Raw genomic sequence first — 17,329 nt, 5'->3', positions numbered from 1 at the left:
TACCCTCTCAGGGGTATGTTGGATATTGGAGTGACAGACTGGAGATCCACTACCTTGGGGATCAGCCAGAATGGGTTGGGGGAGGAAGTGATTTCTGGGGGTTAAGGGCGGTGTATGCTGCTCAGAGTCATGTATGTGAGATGGGCAGCTATATAAATTTACCAAATAAATAAGTAAATTGTGGAGTGGAAATGCTTTCAGTTCTTACATTGTGCATACATACAGTACATAACATACACTGTATGTGAAAGTAATGTGGATACCCAAAGGCATTGGGTATAAGAGCACTTTGACAGTGGAACCAATTGACAGTGGAGATGTTATGAGCTTGCCTTCATTAGATGGGTTCACATGAAGGAAAATGCCCATTAGTTTGGATACTTTAATTTGCAGTGAGCAAGGAGTTGGACTTAATGGCATAAATAGACCCTTTCAATTCTATAATTCATACGTTTATGTATGCCTGTAACTTTTTAAAGAAGATTACTATTGAAGTTTCTGAGCAAATCACCAAAAATTTCTTAATATAATATGGCAGTGATGAGCTACCTTATCTCTTTCTTTGCTGTTGTCAAAGAAATTTGACAGATGTGCAAGACCCCACACACCCAGTGGGTGGGCTCAGGGAAAGAAAGATGTGGCAAAAAGGCATCACCAACCATGTCCAGCTTTCTGTAGGTAGCCTTTATAAAGTTGTAAAGCAGCTTTTATAACTTTGCAACATTTTGATAATGATGCCTTTTGATATGTAAATTTTGGAAATGAGTGCCAAGAGCGTGTAAACAATTCTTACTCTTGCAATGAAATATTTTATGCTTGTGGATTTCTAGTATATAAGGACAGACCTCCTAGCTGTTACTGTCAGATGTGAAATACATTTGAATATCCATGAGTGTTAGCTGATGAAGCTATATATACATTTTTAAAAATATATTTTGAATCATTTACTGTATACTTCAAATTGTAACTTTAACTGGCAAGATGGAGCTGCTTTGTTGACTCAGTTTATCTGTTAGTAGTGTGTAAGAAGTTTCAGAATGTTGTTACATTTTATGAAAACACACCAGAGGAAGCTAGAGGTGCTTTGTCTTGGGAGCAAAACAGCAGAATCAGCATTAAAATGTTAGTGCTGTATCGGAGTGAAAAATCATTCTCTTTATATTTCATGTATGCAGTGTTTTAATAGATCTAAATTGTAATTGTACTCTCAGAACCATAGTTTCCGTCCCTCCCCTCCCAATTGGAGACTGTTTCCCATTCCTGCAAATAGGTAATTTCTGGGGCGGGGGGGGAAATCCTATGTGATCTGCAGTAACAGCACATTAGGGAACATCTTCTGACATATGAACCCTTGGTACAAGAAGTTCAGCCTTCCTAAATCTGATGACCTCCAGATGTGTTCAACTACAGCTCCCACCATCCCATGGTGGTTGACAATGATGGGAATTCTGTGGAGAGCTTTAGGTTGAGGAAATCTGAATTAAATCATATTATGGAAAACGTGTTCAAATAATTTGAGACACTTAGGTCTGTCTACACAAGCGGCAAAATGAGGTGCCAGAACATTGAGGTGGTCAAATAGTGCAAGGACTTGGAGCTACAGTTGGCCCTCCATATCATTCATCTCTCTCTCTCACACACACACAACAAAAGAACCTTGTGAAACCTTAAAAGTAATACACTTATTACTACATAAGCTTTAATGGATAGCAACTTATTTCATGAAATGCAGGAATATAATCTTGTACATGATTATAAACACTGATCCACGGAGGGAGAGATAAGAGGAAAAGGGATGATGAAAGGAGAAGTGAGAATCAGAATTATTTCAGATAGTAATTATAAGCAGCCGCAATTATATTCAACACAAACTTTTTTTGCACTGAATAACTAGTTAACATACTTAGGACCTTGTTTAGTTTTGTTTTTTTTTAATGCTCCATTATGCTGAAGAATTAGAAGACCACCACAGCAAATTAAGGGAATAATTTTTCTTCCTGTTTGTTTATTTGCAGGGAGTTTTTAATACAGCTTTATTCACCAGTCATGGTTAAGGAACTCCACTGCAGTTGTAGACTGTGAACACAGTAATGGCAATATTGTTTGAACTCTGTTACTGGGCTCTTTTCATTTGTTTCATTTTATCCAAACAGCTTCTGTTTATTATAACAGTTTAAGTTACAAAGGTGACTTAAATTGCTATAATAAACAGAAGTCGCTTTTTTTACTTTAAGTTGCCTGGGTGCATCAATGGTTACATTTTTTAAAAAATAATCTATGCAGAGATTCCAGTTCCATGTTATATTTTTTGTAGGTTCTCTGGGAATCTTTCCCGTGGCACGTAAATGATGCTTCAGTCATGGAAAAGCCCTGCATTTTTTTAAAGTGGTTATTTTAAAAAAATCATCTGAATTATGCAAAGCTAGATGACTTCAGGGATAACTGATAACATTCTTTCTCTGGCTGGACTTAAGCTTTAGCCGTGAGTTTATCTTTAAAATTCTGCATCTTCTGAAGGATCCTGTCACCAGGGGGAGACAGGAGCACAGATATGGAACATCAGCCTTTTTATAGAACATTTGTTAGATTCCATTTAGAGTTGTAAGCTGTTACCACCAGATGGAGGCATTCCATGATAATTTAGGTTTTCAGAAGCATAATAGGCTTCCAGGTGATGCTGCATACATTATTCAACTTGGTGTGATGAATATGTCCACAGTGAGAGTTAGAAATTAGCACTGTAGGTGCTGATTTCTTTTTGGAACCCTTTATTTCATGTTAGAGGCTGCCCCTACATAAGAGAAGCTAATTGGTACATTTTACTTTTCCTCATTCCTCTGATAAGGGTGGAAAACCTGTGCCTCCTAAAATATTTCTGAATATTAGAGCTGTCTGTGGTTGTTCCCCGTCCCTGCCTTAAAAACTAAGCTCAGATTTAAAGACTAGTTAGAGGAAATAAAGGGACGCGGTGGCACTGTGGGTTAAACCGCTGAGCTGCTGAGCTTGCCAATTGGAAGGTTGGCAGTTCGAATCCGTGTGATGGGGTGAGCTCCCGTTGCTAGTCCCAGCTCCTGCCAACCTAGCAGTTTGAAAACATGCAAATGTGAGTAGATTAATAGGTACCGCTTCGGCGGGCAGGTAACGGTGTTCCGTTTAGTCATGCCGGCCACATGACCACGGAAGTGTCTACGGACAAACGCTGGCTCTTCGGCTTTGAAACGGAGATGAGCACCACCCCCTAGAGTTGGACACGACTGGACTTAATGTCAAGGGAAACCTTTACCTTTACCTTTACTTAGAGGAAATAAACAGTTACAAAAAGACGATTCTTCTCAGCCTCAAGAAATCGTTTTAGAAACGATTTGTAAATGTTGAATAAATGGGGCAAAAAGCCAGTCTGCCTTTTAAGAGTGAGGATAGCTGTTCCTTAGTGAAGCCCGCTGATTTTACATCCCTAGATTCCGTCCTAAGGGACTGAAATGATATTAGAATCTAGGCATCTTATAGAGAGGGTTTTTTTTCTTTTTTCACTGAGTTAAACAGGAGAGTTTGTGTATTCAAGATATCATTAATTCTATGAGATATTCTTCAGTATAGATTTAGTGTAACATGTATTTTATTTACTGAGAAAAATTCTGCTTATTTCACTACCAAGGTGTGCCAATGTTGTTACTGAAACTGGAGAGATTTGTCACGTGTATTGAACTTACTGAATTGCTGAGATGTTTCTTATTTATTTATTTGATTTCTATAGCCGCCCATCTCAGCAAGTGACTCTTGCTATATATTTGGCATGAAAAGACCACTTTTTTACCAATATTAATGGAAGCTACGTGTAATTGAAGTATGAGAGCCAGTTTGGTGTAGTGGTTAGGGCATCAGGCTAGAAACTGGGAGACTGTGAATTCTAGTCCTGCCTTAGGCACAAAGCCAGCTGGGTGGATGTGGGCCAGTCACTTTCTCTCAGCCCTAGGAAGGAGGCAATGGCAAACCACTTCTGAAAAACTTTGCCAAGAAAACTGCAGGGACTTGTCCAGGCAGTCTACGAAAATTGGACACAATTGAACAGGTTAAAAAAAAAAAGATGGAGAATTTGGCAGTATTCAAGCAGACGGAAGTAACAAACATAAACACCATTTCTACTTACAGAAAGGAAGTGATTTTTACCTAGAACTGACCTGGGTAACGACAACTGAAAATGTTCAAATTAAACATGTTGAAATTATTTTAATACACTTAATATTGAGAAATTGCTTGTCTCTGAGTATTTTGTTAATCCTGCAGTTTGAGATCCACTGATTTAAACCAATAAATTACATGTTTGTTATTTTTAAATGAATCAATAAGAATAATGCTTAATTTTGGCTAGAACCTATTCCTAGTCACTACATAGAATAATTGCAGTAGTTTAAAAAAAGGAAAAATATTGCATTCATGTTAATAAATACTTTCCTTACAGGATTAGGTTTTTCTTTGATTTTACTTGAATGATAAAAATTAATTTGTCTGATGTGTGGAGTCAATACCATACTTTGCTGATAAAGTTGTATAAGCATAGACTTTAATAACTGCAGAGCGGCCTATAGAGACATTATTTTACTAGGAACAATCTTAATTATACAAACTACACTTTTATAGCATCCTGAAGCGAGACAGTAACTTGGGCAGTTATGTGAGATGTTTTATTGAACTACATTTTGGGATAGCAACAAAAATATTATTCAAGATCAAATGCTTTAGGATTGAGGTTACTAGGTCACCAGTAAATTTCTAAAACTATCTGAAACATTTTTAAATGGCACTTCAAAATTATAGCTTAAGGTTGTACTGCTACCCAATGCCATTCACCTCCTTTGATGCTGAAGATCTATAGCTAACTTATGTTTTAGAAGATCTATTTTCACAAACATTCTCTGTGATCTAAAGTAACATAGGAGATAAAGCAATACATTAGCTAGAATGAAGCAGGTTCAATAGCTTGCCTCAAATACAAAGATAGATAATTAACCACAAAATTTTAACTGGTGAGATTATGAATAGCGTGTTAGTATGTTGGAATGAACATAATCCTATTAGCTACTGCTAATTCTATTAAAGTTTTGCAAAATTTATTAAATTTTATTGTATTAAATTTATTAAAGTTTATTAAAGCTACTATCTTGTTGATAGCTTAATTAGTATTGTTAAACTCTGGTAAATAAAAAGAACAATTTTTCATCCTTCAGGGGTGTCCTTGTTGCTGTTGTCAGCCTTACTTATCTGAGCAAGCCACATGTAAATCCTCTCATTTTAAAGTGACTTTTAATTGCATTTTAAAACAAGTTTTGTGTTTTGGAAAACTGAACTAACAACCTGGGCAAACTGTTTTTTTTAATACAATTTCTAAATATTCATAAAGAAAAGGAGAAAGAACTATAGTTACCAAAAAGAGGGTGAGATAGGAGAGGGAGAAAGAGAGAAAGAGGGAAAATGGAACTTCTCATTAAAAATTAAGATTCAGAAATACAGCTAAAATGGATGCAGATTGTTTCTCCCCCAGTACAATTCCAGGGACAAAGAATACTTTGCTTTACTTCTTATTTAGCTTTCCTTGAATCCCCCTTAATTCTCAGCAGTTTTCTTCTCCTTAATAAAGGGATTATTTCACAGCACTTTTTCTGATGGTAGCTATTGACAGCATGTGCTACCAGTACAGGGTGAAGATTGATCTGTCTCTGGCTGCCCTCTTCCAATCATGCTATTACCCATTATCCCACTGAATTATGTAACACCTTTTACTGTAAGCATAAAATAAAAAATGTAGGCATTTTTCAAATGTCAAAAAAAAAGAGAGCAAAAGGCATTATCTTTGGCATTTTGGACAGGTTTTTTCTTTTCTTTTTAAATAGATGTTATTTTTGCTCTGTCATTTTCATTTTTCTTGGCTTTTCTAAAATATCCCAAACAATTTGATTGTCGGAGTCTTTCAGGAATAGAACACTTTAGGATGAAATACTATAAACTACTCTGATTTTATGGGATGGATATATATATATAATATAATGATAACATCATATAATGATAACATCTATTCAAAAAATTAGGACAGATTATGTTCTGTACTTAATGTTCTACAGCTACAGCTGGTCCAGAACGCAGCCGCGTGGGTAATTCTTGGTGCCCCAAGGGTGGCACACGTAACACCTTTACTGCACAAGCTGCACAGGGTTCCAGTTTGCTTCCTGGTCCAATTCAAGGTGTTGGTTATGACCTTTAAAGTCCTACATGGCATGGGGGCAGGCTACCTGAGGGACCGTCTCATCCCCATTACATCAACTTGTCCCACCCAGGCATGCAGAGAGGGCATGCTATGGATCCCATCTGCTAGAGAGTTCCATCTGGTGGGTTCGTGGAAGCATGCCTTCTCTGCAGCAGCTCCTGCCCTTTGGAACATTTTCCCTGCAGAGTTGAAACAGGCCCCTTCACTCCTGGACTTTCGCAAAAACTTAAAAACCTGGTTTTGTCATCATGCCTGGGGTAGGAAGGAGAACAGCTCCTCCTGGGGATGGCTAGCTCCCTAGAATTGCCCTGTTTTGCTTACGGATTGAGAGAGAACTTTGACACCTGGATTCTATTACATTTTAGTATATTTATATTTTATTTTTTACTGTTCATTTATATTATATTATTGCATAGTATTTATATTACATTGTGGTTAATTGTTTTTTAATGTAAAGCCCCCAGAGTCCCTCCTTGAGGGGGAGATGGGCGGTGATAAATTTGACAAATAAATAAATAAATATTCAAAATTTGCTTGAGCTTTGCTAGAACTTGGAAAGCATGACTGAGCTGAACTCCTGGATCCATTCTTAAGTCATGAGCTGATTGGGCAACTGAGATCAGCAGGGCCCATGCTGGCTTCCTGCAGATGAAACTTGGCCTTAAAGGCCATGTGCAGCTGCCATTCTGCTAGCCTCCTGCTTCCTCTCCTGGCAGCAGGAGTGCCGCTGGGATACCACCCCAGTGCACGTTGGCTTTTAAAAGGCTGTAATGGATGATAATGTAAGAAAGACAACATATTTAATATTGAAATAAAGAAAATGCTACCTCATCATAGGAATATATAGCAATGGGATAGTGCCAAATACCAGTACATAAAATGTTGCTTTTTTCCCTTCACATTGGACTAGCCCAAATAATTTGCTGAGATTTGATGTGAAGTAGGCAGTTCATTGAATGTACATGTCAGCAGTGACAATGGGAAAAACTTTCTGAAATACTAAGAAATCTGAAATGAACATCAGGTAGATACAACTTTTCAAAAGAAAACATTTTGTTATTAAAAAGAATGTTTTGCAATGTATTACAGGTGTTGCCTGTGAGAAAATGAAAATGGTGTCTGGTGAATAAAAGTTATAAGATACTAATCCTTGGCACTAGAAGTGTGTTTGCATAAAAATACTTCACTTGATTCTAAAAAAAATATACTGGCATTAAATTTTTGAGTTTCTTGGAGAAGGAATTGAAACTAAAGCCGCATCTAACAGCCTTGATCTTGCACTATAAGCCTATGAAAAGCTTGATCTTGTAAGGATATAAAATACTTTCTCACCAGCAGTACTGTAACAATGAATGATAGTAGCCCATTATGGCTAACATAATTAACTAGAATAGAAAAATAGCCAAGAATGAAGTTCCAAATAATAATGGGAGCTTACAGTGGAGATTCATTGCCTAGACTTTTTAACTGTGTAGTAATCCATAATTTATTAATAGAAGAAAGAAATATATATACAGAAGAAGGCAAACTGTATCTGAGTTATTGCCCAGATAGCTACGTGGAAGTCTTTATATAGTCACCAGAAGCTTGACTGGAAGGAGACTTTATCTTTTTTTTTTTTTGAGTTTTCAGCTGACTTCAGAGCATAAGAATGAGATAGTAATTTTTTTTAAGGCTTGGAGCAAAACTCAAGAGGAAAAATCTGCACAGACAATGAGTAATTGATTATTAATATCAAAATTGGAAAGCAACTTATCTGAAGCATTTGTGCAATGCAACTTTTTTTTTCATAAGAAGGATATTTCCTCAGTATATTCATATTGATTAATGAAGTTTGTTGCTTATGTATGATAAAGACTTCTTAGAAAGTTTGTTTAACACTGAACAAGTTTACTTTCAACATGTTTGCATGATAAAGCCATTCTTCCAAGCCCTGTTGTTGCTTTATAGCAACAGATAACAGGAGCAATCAGAAGACTGGTCCCCTATTGGGGACCCGCTATTCTCCTGGGAAATATAGGGCTGCTTTTCCTTGGCTGTTTTCCACCAAGGTGGCAGGAATGGAGAAATCTCTAGTTGCAGCTGTCTACAATCTGGCATTTTGGTCTTCATCTTCAGTGATTTTATAGAATCCTATATCTCTTCATCTGATATATTTTGCAGATACATTTTAGGCTGTATTCTTAAATCATTAGCTTTACATGACTGAGAAGGAATGCGGTGTTTCCATTAGTTTTTGTATAGGATAGCTATACTAACTTTCCCATGAGAATCTCTGTAGAAAAAAATGGTGAAGGTGAATGGAAAATGTGAAGCATGTTATTTACATTGTCTTTTCAGCTTTTTTTTTGTATTGTATAAACCCAGTTTATGTCAAAGTTGCAGTTAATGGATATAATGTTTTTTATTTTTTGATAGAAGAGAAAAACAACAGTTCCCAATTAGCTCTTGCTGGAGAAATGTTGGTCCTTGACATTTTCGCATGTAGAACATGCTAGAATGACATGCATTTCTAGTCATCCCCCGTGTGCACATACATGTGTATATGTTACACCAGAAATCTTGTTTTTTAAAGGTGGTAGGTGATGGAAAATTAATGAAGTGCTTGAGAAAACCCTTTTCTTTCACTTTGATAAGAATGTCTCTGTTTTGGAAGCCTATTAACTTTCTATGTCTTGTTTAGATTCTTCAAGAGTGAGAATTCTAAAATGACAGTATTGAATGAAGTTCCTTATAATTCTCTAGAGGGTTCACAGATTTTATGATTTTACAGGACTATTTCCCTAGACAAGAATAAATAATACACTATTTCATAATATGAAAACTTACTGCTTTACTTTGCCTGTTCAGTGTGCTCATCCAGAGTATAGTAAATGCCTAAGAATCACATTTGTGATTAAAACTGTCAGAAGCTTCTTTAACCCTCAAATCCTTCGTGATTCATTTCTTGTCCCTTCTTTATTTTTCAGGTTGGCCTTCATTCTATGATGTAATCACCTCTGACACAATTACATTTACTGATGACTACTCATTTGGGATGCACAGGGTTGAGACAAGCTGCAGTCAGGTCAGTTTAAAAACAAAAAAGCCATTCTGATGTTAAAAGATTACAGAAATTTTGTAGTAGCTCTAGTTCATCCATTCACATAGAGGGACTTGCAAACTCAGAGTTACCCAAAATTAACAGTTGTCTTATGGGTCACAGGCATGACAGCTGGTAGGTATAAAAAGTTAAAGTCTAAGTCCTAATGAGAATCTGTGTTGTTATCTAGGTTAAACTTTATTTAACAGTATGTACATAAGTGGCCCAAATCAGAGGGCTTAGAAATTGTCCTTCAGGGAAACATCCTTTTGAGGTTCCCCTCTGACCTCTGACCTCTGCTCTCTTAAATCTAAATGCAAAATGTAGATGGGTGGGTGTTACTTCCATCATTATGAATAGTTGAGGAGCAGTACTGACAGAAATCCAGGAGTTATTCCCATGTTTCATACCACTTATCTCCAAGTCCCTTCTGCCAAAATACTTGAGTGATCATGTTAAATACTGTTTTCCATTATGTGTCTCATTCTAATTCCTTTTGACTGTTATTATCATCTGTCTTCCATAGCATTAATGGCTCAGTCCAAACTTATCAGGGAGAAAGGGTTATTAAGCAGAATAACAAATCCCAGAAACAGGAAGATGTGGTTAATTATAAATGGACACAAATGAAATTTGACTGAAAGTCGTAAGCATTTAGAAGTGGAAGGCAAATGCAATGGTGAATGAAAATTGAACTGGTTTTATTTTATTTAGGGCTAGTGCCCTAAAGTGCTCCTCCCACACAAGGACTGAATTAGATCATAGCCATCTGGACTTTATTTTTATCTATATTTATTAGTTATTTGTAATTGTTTTTATATAATGTATTTTTATATACGGTAATTGTATTATATATTTATTGTTTTTCTGATTATTTTGTTGTAAACCACCCAGAGTCCCTCTGGTGAGAGGAATGGGTGGTGACAAATTTGATAGATAGATAGATAGATAGATAGATAGATAGATAGATAGATAGATAGATTTGAAATTTAAGTTTGATCTTGGTTTTATTCAAGGTTTTCTAGATCAGTATGTGCTAGGATTACTGCAAAATTGGGATTAAGATAATCACTTGAGCAAGCTAGGAAGTGGTCTTATATATTATGCAGTCATTATCACTTAGTCACCCCAGAGTTTTCCTGCTGGCAAATCTTAAAATTGTTGCAGTGCCAGTAGAACTGCATTCTGTAGGCAAAGGTCTACGTGGGGAGCTCTGATGAGAAAGCATCATTGTATTTATCTTTTTCTTCTACTTATGACTTTCAGTTAAATTTCTTATGTGTTTGTTTATAATTAACCACTTTCACATACTCCTGTTTCTGGGATTTGTTTCTCTGCTTTTCATTCTGAAGCAATCACAAGATAGCTCACAATGGTAGTAAATAGTATTATTATAATAGGCTATTTAAAAGGAGAATAAATCATAGAAAAAAAGTAGCAGGTCAGTAGATAAAGACAACAACTAGAATCATTAAAGGATCTCATTAATTAAAAGCACAGAGAACAAGACAGATTTTGCATGACATTGTGTTAATTTCCAGGAACAAGTTGAAGTCCTGTATAGCTAAAGTGAAAATGTCTTGATATAAGGTAAATTTCCTAAACTATGTGAGTCTGTTTCTGGAGTGGCTGTTGCCAGCTAGAAGCAATAAATAATTAATTAACTTAACAAAACAAAACATATTAACTTGTCTCAAAGCTACCTTTCTTTGTGTATAATACAATTCTTTAGTGTACTGGCAAGGTGATACTTTCCCTACAATGAATCATTTTGTCTCCAAAGGACACATTATCATTTTCTCTGTAGAAAAAATCTACTAAAGCTTTTGAGCACTCAAGGATCTTCTGCAGGAATGATCTCCTGAATCCTGACAGAACTCTATGGAATAATCTTACATTTTTTGTTCTAGTAACTATACTTTAATTTTTGCAGCACCTGTTCATAGACTTAATAAGTCACTTACAGGAAGCATCTTCGAATATTGTAGTGTTATAGTGTTACAATGTTGTAGTGTTTACTTAGTCAAATGTCCTCTTCTCTCTTTCAGAATTTATTTCATTTGCAGAGGACAGAAAAAAACAAATAGGGCAAGCTTAAGCCAACCTTGCTCCTTGCACTCACGTGTATTGTTATAGATAAAGCCCTATAGGGCCCCATAGATAAATAAATGTATTCACTTTGTACAAATTGCAATCAAACTGTATGAATTAGAAGCACATTTGTTTAGAGTAAGTTTCTCAAAGGACTCAATAGAAAGGATCAGTGACTGAAGATCAACACTTAAATCTCCAGATCAAATTTAATCCACTTTAACAAGTTTAAAAATAAAGCCCATGTGTGTAACTTTCAAACAGCGATATATGTTCCTTAAGTTTTCCCCGTTTTCCACTTGTAAAAATGAATGCAAGTGATGTTCTTTTCTTTCAGTGTGGTGCTCATCTTGGCCATATATTTGATGATGGGCCACGTCCAACCGGAAAACGATACTGCATAAATTCAGCTTCATTAGTTTTTGAGTCTACAGACAAGAACCACACTGGAGAAGGCAATGCTAGTTCTACACCTGCACAACCAGATAAGACAGAGCTGTAGTGGGAATCGGTTGCTCTTTAAGATTCTTTTCCCAGATGACACAGAAAAAATGTTTCTAAATGGCTTTTTATCTTACTGTTTTTTAAAACATACAAAGATATTGTGCAGTATATGGTTTTTTTTCTGATCAAAATAAGACATATATGCCGATGGATTTTCTTATATAACCAGACTTAACTATTTGACAACTTCTGTGCTTTGAGGCAATCCCATAACAAGGTGTTTTTGGCACTATGAATGTTGATTTCTTGCATTTTTCTTATAATAGGTCTGCATTATATTCCTTCATATTTCTGAGCAAAAAAATACAGTTCTTTTCAGTCAGTACAGAACTGTGGTAGGGAAAACAGCTTTCTAATAGTACTTAGTAATTTTGTTTTGATTTACAAGGCATATATCATCAACTAACTCTCTGTAATTATTGTACCATTCCATAAAGGAGACTAGGTAAATGATTATATTCAGCCTATCTTTTGTCTTGGATTTCTGCACAAATACACTTCTACATAAATGGCAACCATATATCCCTGCCTTCAGTTGGATAAATACTATTTTTTTTAAAAAGGTCACACTTATATTGGGGCTGCCTAGGATAGATAATAGACCTTCTCCTTTATATAGCGGGTGGCTTTCCTTTGGAACAGCTTAAGAGGCCCCAGCAGTTACAGTATACTTTAAAAAGCTGTGGATGAAGACTAGTAATTGTGTATCAGTTGTTTCCTCATGCTTGTAATGAGGATTTTAAAAACTCTCATTATATTTTCATCCTCAAAAAGTCAAAGACTCACAGACTAATGTGCAAAGGTGAGGGGGATTTTTTTATTTTTTATTATTTTGTTGGATCTTATGTAAGCATAATCAGTATAGCCTTGCCAATTAGTGCTGCACTTCTGAATTTTGTCCTGGGAAAGTTAATACCTCATTAAAAGGTACAGACCTTCATGCTATTCTGCTTACAATGTTTAAGCTGGCAGTATGTGGAATAGCTACAAGTCCTATTTTAAGCATCAAAAACTGCGTACATTATCTTTTTATTACTACTTGGAAGATAATCACTTAGGCTCCACTCTCTCACTCCTTTTCAACTTCTGCATGAAGATCCACTGTCCTCAGTATCATGTCAACTGCATAAGAATAAAGGGACAATATTGTTTCATAAACATTAGGAAATGTAACAAAGAGCAGTCATACCCAGTGGAAGATAATGGGCTGTCATGAAGTATAAGTGTGCGGTAACTTGGACATCCATACTATTAGAAAGCATGAAGGGATTGCCTCAGAGAGGAAATGCTGAGGGTGAAGTGTGGCCACTTCCAGCTGATCCTTGTGATCTCTTTGCTGTTCTTTTCCTTTGGAAAGGTGTTGGGCTTGCCGTGGAACCTGTCCTGGGTCTCCCAAAGTATGGTTGTGAACCTGACTCTGTCCTCATTGTTGATAAAAAATTAAGAGGTCAATCCAATCAATCTTGGTACTTGGACTGGGAAGGAGACAGCATTTTGTCTTTCAGCTGTGTTAAACATATAATTTAAATATGTCTCAGATTTTAAAGAGAGAGAGAGAGAGAGAGAAAGAGAGAAACCTCCTGCAAGGAAATACCTATTTTTTGTTGAAATTTCTACTTCATGTTACAAGAGGATTGGTGTGATTGCTGTGAAAATTAACTGTCATATTTATGCTTGAGAATAACAGCATTTTATAAAGTACAACATTATAGTACTATTTAAGATAATTTTTCCATAGTGCATTATCTGTATCAAACAGATCACCTGTATCTGGCACATAAAATAGGTTAAAATTGCTATCTGTTAGCCTCATATATCTTAATAGCAAAAAATTGAACAATAGACTGATTCAGGACTTAGGAATGCAACCATATACATAAGAAATAATAACTTGTAGCATCATTCTCATGCATGCAATTACTTTCTCATTTCTGCAGTGAATCCTTCTGCCATTTGCCAAGAGACTGTTCCTGTACTTTTATTAGAACAGAAGTCAGTTTTCTCCAATCATATTTTCTGAAATGAAATCTCTGATTTGTAACATCAGTGAAAATATGGGGCATTAATCTTTCAGATAACTTGCAGTTAAAGTTTCAACATATTTCTGTCTTCTTTTAAAGAAATGTATCACTCAGACTCTAATAAGCTATAATGTAAGATGTTCATAAGTTGATTTATATTTGCAGGATATGAAATGCAGTGAAGTGAATCAGTATGGCTACCTATAGGTATGCTATCAGAGTGGAACATTGTTAATAAAAGAAAACCATGGGTATATGTTGTTTTTCACTAATAATATCTGGAAAGAATTTAAGTGTGACTGATACAGCGCTGCACAGCCCAAAATATCACTTTGTTTATGACTTTGCTGTAACTTGGACATTATTGAGCGCAATATATAACTGAGGAGTCTGTTGGTGTGTACTGGATATTTTGTACTGTGTGACTGAGAATAACTACTGAATGCACATGTTTCAGTCTATATTACATAGGAGTTTATAAAGATAGTGAGAGAAAAAGAAAATTATTATTTTAGCATATTTGGAACTTCTCATCAGAGCTGGGTTTTGTTTTTTTTTTTGCTTTTAAGATATTCACTGAAGATACCTTTTAATATATTTGCTGAACACAGATATATAATACATTTGATTTATAAATAAACATTTCTCTCTATTTTCTCTGCTTTTGTCTCATTGTTTCTCACTCAGGGATGGTCTGTATCTTAGGTCCTCCGTTTACTGAGACACTGTGTTACTGAGCATTCATAATAAGGAGGAAAAGCAAATTGATAACATAGAGTCTAATTCTCTGCATATGGCATGATCCTTGGAATATATTCCATGTTTTTAGTTGTAATTGAATGGAGGAACCATTGACAGAACTGCTCTAGTTTTACCTTAGAGAGAGAAAAAATAGCAAATTAACTTACATAATTCTCACTGAAATCAAATGAAAAGTTTGAGCCATTTTGGTCTAGTGGTTAAGATGCTGGGCTAGAAACCAGGAGACTGTGAGTCCATTAGGCATGGAAGCCGGCTGGATGTCCTTGGACCAGTCACTGTCTCTCAGCCCAACTTACCTCATAGGGTTGTTGTGAGGAAAATAGGAGGAGGAAGGAGTATTAGGTATGTTCGCTGCCTTGAGTTATTTATAAAAATAATAAAGGATAAAAAATAAAATAAAATAAATAAAAGTTATTCATCAATTGATTAGTGTAATTATGATAAATGGGATTTAATTACTGCTCCTATAGCCAAAGAATCATTAAAAGGTATAGAAGATTAATTCTCAAATGCACATGCTTCCATTTTTATTATATAATCCCAGTGGGTTTGCTGAGATTCAGTCATGTTAACTGTAGACTCGATAGAGAAACATGGCCCTTATAATGTTGCTGAATTACAACTCCAAGAAGCCGTAGCTAGATATAATGGATTTATAGTCAGCAACATCTGGAATGTCACAGGCTTCTCATCAAAACTCAATGAATTCAATAGGATAAGTGTATCACAAATAACTTAGTCTTATTCCCACAAAGTTTGCTTAGCGTTACAAGAAACAATTCTCAACATTACTGTTTTCAGTTCAAGAATCAAACAGCTTGTTCTTATCAAGTTTTTTAGAGTAAGAAGCCTACTACAGGACATTTGTAAAAGCAAATCTGGGATTGTTTACAGGTTAATGCTTTGATATCCCTGGAATCAGCTGAAGGAAACACTGCTTAAAAGACTAGACATTAGCTAAGAATACACTTTCTGAGAAACAGGATAATGTGGGTTCATATTGCACCCAACTTAAAAAATATGTTTGATCTGACAACTGCATTTGTTTTAGAACGGCTGTTTATCTTCAGAATTATTCAGAGTAAAGCATAAATAACATTGTGAAAATATTTTATCTTGATAATTTTTAAAAAGTTAATTCAAAAGAAATAAAATATCAACTATAGGCATGTACTTTATTCAAGAAGCTTTGTTCATCCTGGATAAATGTTTTCATAACTACTGTTTTGAAAAGACCTCTGAAGGTTGTGTGGAAATAGTTGAAATATTTTCTGAAATTCAATCTAATATAGTCTCAATGTTATGGCTTATTCATAGTCTTTCATTTGAAGTCTATGTAATGTTCATTTCTTAATGTAATATTCAAGAACTATGTAATCCTGTGTAATCATGAATGCTAAATATTTTCATGATTTTCTAAAAATCCTGAAAGGTTTTTGCCCTTAAAGGTCTGTTAGATTTGGGGCAGGCTATACAAATATAAAATAAATTAATTCAAAGTAGTCTTTAAAATCCCAAGGAAGAAATCAGTGTTTATTTTAATTTAATTAGTGCTTATTTTATACATTTCTGAAAACTTACTATTCTGAAAAGTGGCCATAATCCGAATGTAGTGCTACACTGAACAAAGAGAGTAATGTAAAAATGCAATTGTAATCCTTTGTTCTCTGTGGACTAGAAGCACAAAAATCCATCAGTAGAGGATCTTCCTTTAAAGAGACAGATACAATTTAGAATATAGACACAAAGTTAAGTGATAACAAATTTCATGTTAAAACTATTTATAAATAGCTGTGCTTTTTTTTTTACTTACAGGCCCAGCCAAAAGTATTGGTTCTGTTTTCCCCAAAGAATCCCAATTTGCTGTGAAATAAGTTGAAATGGACATAAGTAAATCACATCCCCCATTCTTTATTCCATAGTCCATAGAGAGATACTTCACTTTGATGTATGACTTAACATAGTCCTTGTAAATAATCAGACAAAGCTTCCTTAATCCATGGCCAATAATCTCCATCTTGATTACGACAATGGATTGTAGGTAATGTGAGTATATTTTTAAAGATGCTCTGGAGCAGTGTTTTCAGGTGTGGCAACTTTAAGATGGGTGGACTTCAACTCCCAGAATTCCCCACCCAGCCACACTGGCTGGAGAATTTTGGGAGTTGAAGTCTACCCATCTTAAAGTTGCCAAGGCTGAAAAATACTGCTCTGGAGACTTGAATCAGTACAGCATTATCTGAGTAAGAGTGTTGACTGGAACTTTATGGCCATTTTATGCCAGTTCTGCACTATCATCAGTTGGTCCCATGTCCCTTGCAGACCACATTCAAGATGCTAGTATTAACCTAAAAATCCTTCATGGCTTGGGGTCCTAGTATCTGAAGAAAACCACTTCCTGATAATTCCAACCCAAACCCTAGAACTTGGCCAGGCACCAGCTCTCCTTCCTTGTTCAGGTTTGGAAGCAGCTGTACAGAAGGATGCCTTCTCAGTACTGGCTCCCACTTTTTAAATGCTCTCCTTTATAAGGGAAATCCAGTGGAATGTTTTCTTTCTATGGCTAGACAAACATTAAAATAATTATTTTTAATATATAACATATTATTA

At 35.5% G+C, this 17,329-nt stretch overlaps 1 protein-coding gene across 4 annotated transcripts in view; it reads left to right on the top strand.

Annotated features, from left to right (window-relative positions):
* Window positions 1-17,329, top strand: part of MSRB3 (methionine sulfoxide reductase B3) — a 139,690-nt gene that overhangs the window by 55,794 nt on the left and 66,567 nt on the right. For 3 of the 4 annotated variants that reach the window (XM_063309235.1, XM_063309233.1, XM_063309236.1), the window contains 2 exons: window positions 9,229-9,326; window positions 11,770-13,440. In XM_063309235.1, the coding sequence (XP_063165305.1) occupies window positions 9,229-9,326; window positions 11,770-11,934 (263 nt within the window). In that variant the 3' untranslated portion in view covers window positions 11,935-13,440. Of the gene's footprint in view, window positions 1-9,228; window positions 9,327-11,769; window positions 13,441-17,329 lie in introns of those variants that run through there. The other variant, XR_010068356.1, reaches the window with a different exon arrangement.

The sequence above is a fragment of the Candoia aspera genome, chromosome 7 (genome assembly GCF_035149785.1).
Source record: "Candoia aspera isolate rCanAsp1 chromosome 7, rCanAsp1.hap2, whole genome shotgun sequence".
Lineage (NCBI taxonomy): Eukaryota > Metazoa > Chordata > Lepidosauria > Squamata > Boidae > Candoia > Candoia aspera.
This window is presented reverse-complemented; position numbering and strand designations above follow the sequence as displayed.